Source organism: Malania oleifera, chromosome 1 (genome assembly GCF_029873635.1).
Source record: "Malania oleifera isolate guangnan ecotype guangnan chromosome 1, ASM2987363v1, whole genome shotgun sequence".
Taxonomy (NCBI): Eukaryota; Viridiplantae; Streptophyta; class Magnoliopsida; order Santalales; family Ximeniaceae; genus Malania; species Malania oleifera.
In genome coordinates this window covers 103,522,124-103,534,083 of record NC_080417.1, presented here as the reverse complement: position 1 = coordinate 103,534,083, position 11,960 = coordinate 103,522,124, and the positions used below count along the sequence as shown (strand labels likewise).

General features: G+C 38.7%; 1 protein-coding gene across 1 annotated transcript; it reads left to right on the top strand.

Moving 5' to 3' along the window:
- Positions 1-389: 389 nt before the first annotated feature.
- Positions 390-992, top strand: LOC131147926 (uncharacterized). The gene has a single exon (XM_058097588.1). The coding sequence runs from the start codon at positions 390-392 to the stop codon at positions 990-992; it is 603 nt and encodes a 200-aa protein (XP_057953571.1).
- The last annotated feature ends 10,968 nt before the right edge of the window (positions 993-11,960 follow it).

The following is an 11,960-nucleotide window of genomic DNA, read 5'->3' as shown; positions in this document are numbered from 1 at the left end:
TCGTTGAGTTGGTCTCAAGGCGTGGATGTAGGTGCGGTGCCGAACCACGTTAATATCGCTGTGTTAAGCTTCTCTTCCCTTTTCTCTCTTGTGCTGCTCAACCACTGCTATTTGCTTTATTCATATATTGTGATATAATTCTCTTGTTCTTGCCAAGAAACTTGTGTGATTGTAAAAAAACTTGCATATTTGCGAAAGACGTCTATTCAACAAGTGGTATCAGAGCGCCAGTCGCTAGATATTCGGAGTAACTCTCAAGCGCAAAGATCAATATGGCGGATATGTTTGCGTAAGGTCAATCCATTGATCATCCTCCCAAGTTCTGCGAAGTCAACTACCCGGCATGGAAAGATCGGATGTCAATCTTCATCCAAGCCTATGACTACCGAATGTGGAATGTCATCACTAAAGGAGACTACATTTTCAAGAATGAGGAAGGCGATGACATACTGATTGGGAAACTTTTCAAGGCTGATGCAAAGCTAGCACAACTAAATTTCAAGACCAAAAACTTCCTCTATTGTGCTGTAAACGATGAAGAATACAACATCTGTGGATGCAACACGACAAAGGAGATGTGGGAGAAGCTTCAGGTAATGTATGAAGGAACAACCCTGGTAAAGAAGTCAAAAATTTATATGTTGGTTAAAGAATACGAAATGTTTAATATGGAAGAAGGTGAAACAATTATTGCTATGTTTACTTGCTTTACACATATCACAAATGAACTAAAAGCTCTTGGTAGAGAATACTCTATGGAAGATAATGTGCAGAAAGTCCTTCACTTTCTACCGGCATCTTGGCACGCAAAGTCTACAGCAATTGAGGAGGCAAAGGACCTATTAGAGGTCACTCTCAACGAGCTGATTGGGTCTCTCATGACCTATGAAATCAAAAAGAAAAACGCTACTGCAGAAGTTGAGGCACCAAAGAAGGCAACCAGAATTGCTCTAAAAGCTGGAAAACAAAAAGAGCTCATAGAGGAGGAATAAAATGATGACGATGATGAATTCGATCTCCTCACAAGAAGATTCAAAATTTCTTGATTAAGAAACGAGGTGGCAAACAAAAGGAGAAAGGAGAATCAAGCATAAGGTGCTACAACTGCAAAAAGATCGGGCACCGCATAGCCGATTGCCCTCTTCTCAAAAACAAAGGCAACAATCAGCAAGGAGACAAAAATAAGTTCAAAGCCTTGAATGCAACTGAATGGGATGAATTAGGTGGAACCTCAACCGACGAAGAAATCAAATAAGAAGTTGCCAACTTATGCTTTATGGTGGACGAACAAAGTGAGGTAAATTCTGACGACGAATACCATCCATCATATGAAGAATTAGAAGAAAATTATAGGAAGCTCTACATTGAATTGATAGCTACCAAAAGGAAAAATAAACTTTTAGAAGAAACTCATGCAAGATGAAAGCAAAAACAAATCTGCTCATGTGATACTCTAAAAGAGGAAAATGCAGCTCTTAGTTTTGAAAACGAAAAACTTACTTAGGAGTGTAAAAATTACAAGGAGTCTTTTCAAAAAGAAGTTAGAAGCTTAAAAAAAAAGATTATGGGGATTCTTCAAGAGAATTCAAAATTGAAAAAGAAGGTGGAAGATCAAAATAATACAATTTACAAATTTATAAATGGTAAAGAAAATTTTGATAAGCTTCTTGGAGTCCAAAGATTTGGAATTTTCAAAGAAGGATTAGGATATGGCTTATCGTCCTCCGAATCAATAGGTTTTGCAAATATTTGTGCTAAAAGAAGCTCCGTGTCAAAGAAAATCCCTACATCTAAACCAAACCCCTTACATGCTAATAAATTTTTCTTATATTGTAAAAGAAAAGGTCATGTACATTTTACTTGCCCTTTCAGGGGAAATTGAGGAAAAAACGTGAAATACAAATGGGTGATTAAGAACACTAACCCCATAGGACCCCATAGTGGCTGCTCAAGACATATTACGGGAGATGCAATCAAATTCCTCTCTCTTACCTACAAGAAGGAAGGATTGGTCACTTTTGGAGACAATGCCAAAGGAAGAATCATCAGTAAAGGTAAAATAGGTAATTCATCCTTGGCTATTGAAAATGTTGCTCTTGTAGATACACTCAAACATAACCTATTAAGTATTAGTCAGTTGTGTGATAAAGGGTTAATCATTACATTCCAATCCACCCGATGTTTGATAAATGATTTAAGTGGAAATACCATACTAGTAAGAAAACGTGAATCCAACATCTACACAATTGAGTTTGATGACATTAAAGCTTGTGATGTTAGATGTTTGGCTGCAACCAATGAAAATTTTTGGTTAAGGTATAGAAGACTAGGTCATGCTAGCATGAATTTACTGCATATACTATCATCTAAGGAACTAGTAAATTGCCTACCAAAAGATAATTATGTAAAAGACAAAGTATGTGATGCATGTCAATATGGAAAACAAGTTAAATCATCTTTCAAAAACAAGAAAATGATATCCACTTCAAGACCTTTACAATTAATCCATCTTGACTTGTTTGGACGAAATGATATTGCAAGTATTAGTGGAAAACTATATGCTTTTGTAATAGTTGATGATTTTTCTAGATTCTCATGGGTAATCTTCCTTGCAAACAAAAGTGATACTTGTAATGCCTTCATCCATTTCTGTGGAAAAATTCAAAATGAAAAAGGAATGTCAATTGTTCACATTAGGAGTGATAGAGGAAGAGAATTTAGGAACAAAGAACTAGAAGATTTTTGTAATGAAAATGGCTATTCACACAACTTCTCTCCGCCAAAAACTCCACAACAAAATGGAGTAGTTGAAAGAAAAAATCGAACACTCCAAGAAATGGCTAGGACAATGCTTAACGAACATAATTTGCCAAAATATTTCTGGGCCAAAGCTATTAGCACAACTTGCTATGTTAGTAATCATGTCATCATTAGATCCAATTTAGGAAAAACCCCATACGAGATATGGAAGGGTGTAAAACCAAACATTTAGCATTTTAAGGTTTTTGGATGCAAATGCTTCATATTAAATGATAGAGATCATCTGGAAAAATTTGATTCAAAATCCGATGAGGGAATCTTTATAGGATATGTCATGAATAGCAAAGCGTATAGGGTGTTCAACAAAAGAACTCAAACTGTTCAAGAATTAACACACGTTGTTTTTGATGAAACTGACCCTCACATATCCAAAGCAATTGTTGACATGGAAGAAGATGAATAAGTTACCACTTTTAAAATTGAAAAGGAACTTGAGCAACTTAAGATAACTAATGATCAAGATAAAAACTATCAAGACACAAGAATTGATCATCAAGAATCATGACCTCAAAAGTCTAGGGAACCAAGAGAAGAGAATTGTGAACTCCCTAGAGCTTGGCAATTTTTCAAGAATCACCCACTGACCTTATCATGGGTAGTCCATCTCAAGGAGTTAGCACTAGATCTCACTTAAGAAGTGGATGTAATAATATAGCTTTCGTATCCCATCTAGAACCAAAGAACTTTGAGGAAGCCAAAAATGATGAAAAGTGGATAAATGCCATGCATGAAGAACTAGACCAGTTTGAAAGAAACAAAGTATGGGACTTAGTTCCTAAACCCAAAAACACTACAATAATTGGCACAAAATGGGTGTTTAGGAATAAGAAAGATGAAGATGGCAATATTGTTAGAAACAAAGCTAGATTAGTGGCTCAAGGGTATAACCAAGAAGAAGGTATTGACTATGATGAAACTTATGCTCCTGTGGCAAGACTAGAAGTTATTAGGATGTTACTTGCATTCGCTTGCTACAAAGACTTTAAACTATTTCAAATGGATGTAAAAAATGTGTTTTTAAATGGATACACAAATGAAGAAGTCTATGTCAAGCAACCTCCAGGATTTGAGAGCCACACACATCCCGAATATGTATACAAACTCTCAAAAGCCCTTTACGGACTTAAGCAAGCTCCTAGAGCATGGTATGAATGTTTAAGCTAATTTCTCCTAGAAGATGGGTTCACAAGAGGTAAATTTGACACTACATTATTCTTAAAATATAAAGAAAAAGATATGCTAGTTATACAAATTTATGTAGATGATATCATTTTTGGTGTTACAAATGAAACTTTGTGTTAAGAATTTGCCCAAACCCTGTAGAAAACATTTGAGATGAGTATGATGGGCGAATTAACCTTCTTCCTTGGGTTGCAAATAAAACAAATGAAACATGAAATTTTTATAAATCAAGCCAAATACATTAAGGACATGCTTAAGAAATTCGGTCTTGAAATGGGCAAATCTAAAGTAACCCCTATGAGCATCACAACGAAACTTGACACCGATGAAAAGGGGAAGAATGTAGACCAAAAGCTTTATTGCGGAATGATTGGTAGTTTGTTATATCTCAATTCTAGTAGACCTGATATAATGTTTAGTGTTTGTTTATGCGCTAGATTCCAATCATGTCCCAAAAGAGTCTCATCTTCATGCCGTCAAGAGATTTTTTAGATACTTAGCAGGAACACATGACTTAGGACTTTTTTACCCTAAGAATGCTCCCTTTGATCTCACCTGCTACTCTGATGCCGACTATGGAGGTTGCAAAACTAATAGGAAAAGCACTAGTGGAACATGTCACTTCCTAGGACACTTACTTGTGTCATGGTTTTGCAAAAAGAAAACCTCGGTTGCTCTCTCAACCACCAAAGCTGAATACATTGCAGTCGGGAGTTGCTGTGCTCAAGCCTTATACATGAAGCAACAACTTGAGGATTTCCAAGTTTTAGTTAAGGGTACTCCAATTCATTGTGATAACACTAGTACCATCAACATCTCAAAAAAACCGTGCCTACACTCTAGGACCAAACATATTGAGATAAGGCATCATTTTATTTGAGATCATGTCCAAAAAGGAGATGTTGAATTAGTTTTCGTTCCTACTGAAAATCAGCTAGCTGATATCTTGGCAAAACTCTCAATGAAGAAAGGTATAATAAAATTCGGCATGCCCTGGGCATGTGTACTCCGTCTGATCTATCTTAGGATCTTCTAGTTGTCTTTCCTCCTTCGCACTACAGCTCAAACTGCATAAACCTTAGCTTTTTTCCCTGACCTCGTCGACGGACACAGGGGGTTTGTCGCCAAGAAATCCATTATATTCACCGATGAACACAGTGGTTTCGTCACCAAGCTTGCCTTAATTTCGTCGACGAACATAGGGTCCTTGTCGACGAAAACTGTCGAGACACCTCAAATACTAGCTAGCTCGCTTCGCTCATTTTCAAACCCTAACCCTCAAGTTTCGACTCCTCTCCTTCCTATCGCCCCTCTAAAGCCTTCTTGATTCCTTCCCTTTTCCCACACTCTCTCGTGTACCCTCCAAGCACCCTTCCTTCCCTCACACCAGCATGCCACTACATTCCCCTTCCACACCGCTTCCGAAGCTTGCAGCTCCGCTGATGGGTGCGACTGCTAGGCCTCCAAGCTTTGCCACTGGAAAAGCTACAACAAGGAAGACCAGTGACCCTCCTATTACCACTTATAATTTCACCCTCACCATCAAATGGCTCCCCAACCCAAACAATGGATTCTTCAAATTAAGGCCGGCGAGAGGTCCTCTCACCGTCCTCCCACCGTTCAACCCCAGCAGGCTCCCATTGACATTGATCCCCACTTCGTGTCTGTAGAGGCCTCCTATCGATGTCACAATGATATCGCCAAGCAGCACATCGTTCATGGAAAGATCATGCCCTCCACTTTCGTCCAGCTGCATTTCCTCACATTACTCTCTAAAACAAGGCTGTCGAGTGGGATGCTCTCTTCAACCTGAGGGAGCTCGTATATGAGAAGCTAGTTCGAGAGTTCTACACCAACTTCATTCCATCACATCGTGGCATTGCTGCATACTCCACCGTGCGAGGCACCATCATTCGTCTTTCTGAAGACACCTTCTCTTAGGTGCTCGGATGCAGCCTCTACCCTCTCCGAGGCCTCCTCGCCCACGTGTTTTGAATGGTTCGATTCTCATATGGCCGTCAAGCTGATCACTGGTAACCCCCGTATCCCTTACATCGCCTGACCAAAAGGACTTCATGATTGAATTTTGGGTCCTCCACCATATGATTACTTATAATTTTTGCCCTCGGACCGATGGACACAATTGGGTGACCTTGGGCAACATCTTCAGTATGTATTGTATCTGGATTGGGCGCGACATCTACTTACCCACCATGATCGTTCAAAACATGGATGAGAGGCTGAAACGGCAATGGGGTTGCCTTCCCTATGGTCATCTCCTCATGACCTTCTTTGATCACTTCGCCCTTATACGCGTCGGGATGCCCTGCATTCGACCTGCGCCAGAGGATACCTATACCGGGGCCACCTTGCATCGCATGCACTTTGAGAAGGACGATGAGACCAAAACGTGGGTCAAAACCCGCGAGTAGGTTCAGGCCCCCGTTGATGATGTTGAGGCTACCATGGGGGAGGACAAAGAAGATGAGGATCCTTCAGTTGATCCTATCTTTGAGCACCTAGATGGCATTCAGCTCGCTATGACGTAGTTTGATCTGTGTACACGTGCCCGTTTTGACTCTATCGATGCGGCACATGCCCTTTAATAAAATAGTAATCGTGCACGCTTTGACTCCATTGATGCTTCCTTAGCCACTCTCTTAAGAAGATTTGATCACCCACAGGAGTAGTCCATAGTTGCACTATTCCCCTCAGTTTTTGATAATGGCAAAGTGGGAGATATAGGCCTTCAGATGTAATAGTTTCAGATGTAGTAGTATTGTTTTTGGTCTGACGACATTTGACATTTAGCGATAATATAGTAGTAGTAATAGTGATAACTTTGCATGTATTTTGATTAATGAACATGAATCATGAATGAACTGCATTGAATGCAAATTACTGAAAGGTTTGGGATAAACAATGCTTCCGTGGAATACTGAAATGTTGATATACTGAACTGCCAAGTATAAGATTCATGAAGGTTTAAAAGCATGGAAAATGCTTTATTTATAAATGGGATGCTGCCAAAAATTTAATTGAATCTCTGTTCAAATAATGCATACATTAAGGGGGAGGAACTATTAAAATTCCAAACATTTACATATAGTGAGGGGGAGTATCTTTTCAAAAGAACACTAATGGATTGTCATCATCAAAAAGGGGGAGAATGTTAGACCTAGTAGTTAAGGGTTTTCACTCCAACCTTGTTTTGATGACAACAACCCATTAGCAGTTCTGTAAGGTTACTAACAGTTTTTCTCCAGTCTAGCTTAGTTGCATAGAACAGCTCCAAAGCAAGCATAAAGAAGTTAAGCAAGTCTCAAACTAGCAAAGAGCAAAATATGACGTGACCATAACTTTTGCCACTCAACTAAAAGCTTTCAAGGATCCTGCATAAGCAAGCACAAGCTCTGAGTTGTGTGTGAGAGATTAGAGAGATTGACATTGTAATCCTCTATGTATGGTGTGACTCAAAAGTACAAAGTAAGAGATGGGCAAATTGCATATAAATCACTCAAACACAGGCACACTCTCACTCATATACAACAAGTCAAGTAAAACTGCACAAGATGTCTAAAATCCTCAGACATGTTTTATTAAACCTAAGACATCTTAAAATTAATCAGAGATCATTTCTTAAATAAAGATAAGGACCTTTTTACTTTGACACAAACTTGGTTGAAAATATTTTTTGAAAAGTGAAAGGCCTTGTCGGCGAACACAGGGGTTTTGTCTACGAGAATAACACAGAACCTTGTAGACGTACACAAGGTACTCGTCAACGAGAATATATCAAGAACACAAAAAGTTCAGAGCACCTCATCGACGAATATAAGGGATTCGGCGACAAATTCTGTTCAAGTTTCGTCGACGTACATAGGGTACTCGTCCACAAAAAGAAACCAAGACCTATCAAAATTCAGAACCAAAGCCGCATCGACAAACACAGAGCTTCGTCGATGAAAGAACTAAAGGGCTCGTCAACAAGGGCCTAACCTCGTCGACGAACGTTGGGTTGCAGACAACATTTAATATGCCAGAACGACTAGTTTTCTATTTGTCTCATATCAATAAATGCCCAATGGCTCTCCGGTGCCCAGCTCGCCCCTTTGACATTTAAAATAGGTCTTGTGCATTGATTTCAATATAGAGAAGCTTATTTGGTTGTTGAGAACATTCATTATGCATTTATTCTAGGGTTTCATTGTGCACACTCTTGCCCTTTTGCTCTTGCTTTTGTTTACACTCCATTAACAAAGAGGAAATAGTGTGAGGTTTTCATTGGGATATTCAGCTCTAGAGGAGCACTTCTCATTGTATCTACTTCTCTTCATATCATTTGTATTGTAAGGCTCTTTGTGAGCCATTGTAATGTGTCTCTAGGTGAGCACCATTGTAAGAGCTCTTTGTGAGCAGCTGCTTGTATAGGCTTCTCCTTAGGAAGGAGGATCATATAGTTGATTTGGGGAATCCTTGAGTTGGTCTCAAGGCGTGGACGTAGGCACAGTGCTGAACCATGTCAACATCGCTGCGTTAAGCTTCTTTTCCCTTTTCTCTCTTGTGTTGCTCAATCATTGCTATTTGATTTATTCATATATTGTGATATAATTCTCTTGTTATTGCCAAGAAACTTGTGTGATTGTAGAAAAACTTTCATATCCGCGAAAGACGTCTATTCACCCCCCTCTAGACGCATATTCGGGCCAACAGCTGACACAATTGTCCTCGTACAGAAAAAGCAAAAAATAAAAATAAAAATAAGTAGAATCTTCTTCCAAAAAGTTGGCTCTACTTGGAACAATGTCCAAGGTGCTAACACACCTGCCACAAGCATAGAAAAAGCCAAAAAAATAAAATCAAAAAATAAACAGAATCAAATTTTAGAAAATTGATTTTTCTACAACCACACCATGTGGCCTCCCCTATTCACGCAATCCCCTCCATGCCCCCTGCCTCCCCATCACCTTCCCAAATTTCAGTGTTTATTTTAGTTTTATACATCCATTTCATATAATATCGAGGCATGGATTTTGGTATGACTGATCCTTCCATCCTAACGTTTGGGGCGACCTACGCATCAATGTGATGGTCTAGTTCCATTATGACCTCTAGTCCTCCTTAGACACCGATTGTGGGTTGTGACCTTTTTCGTGGCAAAAATTGCACCGCATCCTCTTACTGCCCTTTCTTGCATCCATTTCCTTACGAAGTCCAGAACTCTTTAGTCATCCTTTTTGCCTAAGCAATTATCGATTTACGTATAATGTTGGCGTCATTGGATTTGTCCAATATTAGTCATGGATGATGGGTCACTGTGAAACAAGGGTCAACATAGTGACTGTACTCCAATCTCCTCGAGCCACAAACAACTAACAACCATGAACAAGGTTAATGTAGATTTTTCCACTTCCCACATGTACACTAGCATCCTTTATGTCAACATTCCGACCCTTATTTGGCTGGCACGATGTTGTTTGGATACTGAACAACCCCTTTTGAATATTAAAGTTGATAACATCATGTCCAACATACACTATTTGTTGTGTAAAACCCCTAAATATGCACAGTGGAATGTATATTTATATATAAAGAATCAAACACACATTGCAACACTCTAATAGTGAAAATACCAAACAATCCACAACCATAACAAATAAATGAAAGCAATGATAGTAAAAAATACACAAGGAATTACGTGATTTTGAAATGCTTACATCCACGGGAGCAAACGAAAAAGTTTCACTATCATCTTGTGTAAATTACAAGAACAATACAATCCTCTCTTCTCTTACAACCATCTTACTCTAAATACATCCAATAAGACTTCACCCTAGGCTTCTACCATCAACCCCGATACAGTTGTACATGTAACACCCAAAGACTTCACCCTAGGCTTCCAACAAGGCTTTCTCATAATAGTAAACACAAACGCTGCCATAAGCCTTCTTTCACTAAATCCCCCTACATATTCTTTAACAAATCTCATAACTAATGGTCCACTCTATTGCCTGCTGAAATACCCCATTACACAATCATGAGAGACCTTTGACATATCTCGAACATTACAGCTTGTCCTTAGGTACTGAGCGGTAGACATTCCATATTGATTCTCCAAAAAACCCCCATGAGACGACAAACAAAGTCTTCTTGCGGTTCCATCCACAAAGCCACCATGAGATAACACTAATCTTCCTGTAGCTTTGTCTATGTGAATCTTCAAACCAAGACTCTTCTTGGTTGTATCCAACATATTTATGTCAAAAACTTTCAACAAAGTTCCCAACTGATAAGCCTTAGTCAAAGCCTTCCCAGCCAATAATATGTCATTCACACACAATACATACATCGCTCTCTTGCATCTTATAACCCTCTTCCACATTGAAAGCCTCACCAACTCCCACACCTGGTTCTTATGCAATACCTCTATTTCCTCCACCATAACACTCATCCATCTATTTTTCCCTTTGCTGTGCATGACAACTTGAAAAATAGTAGGAACCTTGCTACCGGTAGTAATGAATGCATAAAACATCAGAATGCCAAATTTATACCCGAGTGATGGTCTGATAGTGCACATGGTCCCATTGTGATCCTACTAGTATCCTGAGCTGAAACTCCTTGTAGTATGAACAATGTCATCTCTACCCTGAGTATGTAACTCCACCTGCATCACATGCTCATTTATACTGTTGTCACTTGCACTTGAGTATCTGGTTGGGATGACGACTCCATGATTGCAAACTACACTTGAGTATCTAGCTGGGATGGCAACTCCTTCAATTCTGGGCTCGCTTCCTCTGACTTTTCTTTAGATTCACCCATCTTAGTTGCAACTTCAGGTGTTAGGGCAACTGTTTGCCTGTTGATGTGTATCTCAGGTCGGGGAACTTCTTCTTCACTTCTTAGAGTGCTAACGTCCTTCTCTGTCTCAAAAGGATATCTTGAGACATCATGTACTTGATGTTGTTACCGGTATACCTGAGGATCAGGTTGAGGTTGTGCTGAAAATTCCTCTTTTTCTAGGGTATTCAATGTTGTGCTCTTGACTCACTCAAAAAATGAGCAGCTCGAAAGCTATCCCAAGTATAGGAGTTCTGTCGTGTAATATTAAGTCCAAGGGCTAGATCGTCTCCTCAGGGAATGCGTTTAATCTCAAAATTTACGTTCGTCCAATCGAAAATAAAGATGTACTGAACTCAGTTCAGGTTCGGGGAATTCAAGATTGCTGAGATTTATTCTGACCAATTGAAATAACAGACAATTTAAAAACTTAAAACTAACAAGTACTAAATTAACGAACTAAGATGGAAACCCTAATCTACTCAAAGAAACATTGGGACATGCGCTAATTAAAGATGGCAACTTCGAACACGTAATTAAACATGCAGGAATGGAAACTCAATCAACACATACGTGCACAATAAAAATCAGATCTTTAACACGAATCAAGAATGCGAATTAAAGCTAAGCTACCAATCGACGTAACCGATAACAAAACACAATAAAGACTCAAACTTCAATCAGATAAATCCTAACTAAAAAAAAAATCTTTTTTTTTTCTTCCTTTTTTTTTTTTATTTTATATTTTCCCTTTTTATTTATTATATATTTTAAGAGAATGATATATAAAAACAATCAATTTAAATTCTTCAAAGCTAATGAGAATGTTAATTAAAAGCAAGATAAATAAATAATGATTAAACTTCAACTTCAGAAGAAAGAAAGAAAAAAAATATTAAAATCACATAACCCAATATTCAAATCCTAAACTACACAATGAACCTTAATAAAAAAAATAAAACATTCAATTGCAAATTAAAAAGTAGAGGAAAGAAAAGAAAAGAAAAAGGAAGAGAGAGAGAGTGAACATCCATGGGAGGAGTTGCTGGTTGGCCGTAGCAGCTGGCAGGGGGCTCGGGCTGCTGGTATGGGCTGTGCTGCTGTGCTGTGCAGCA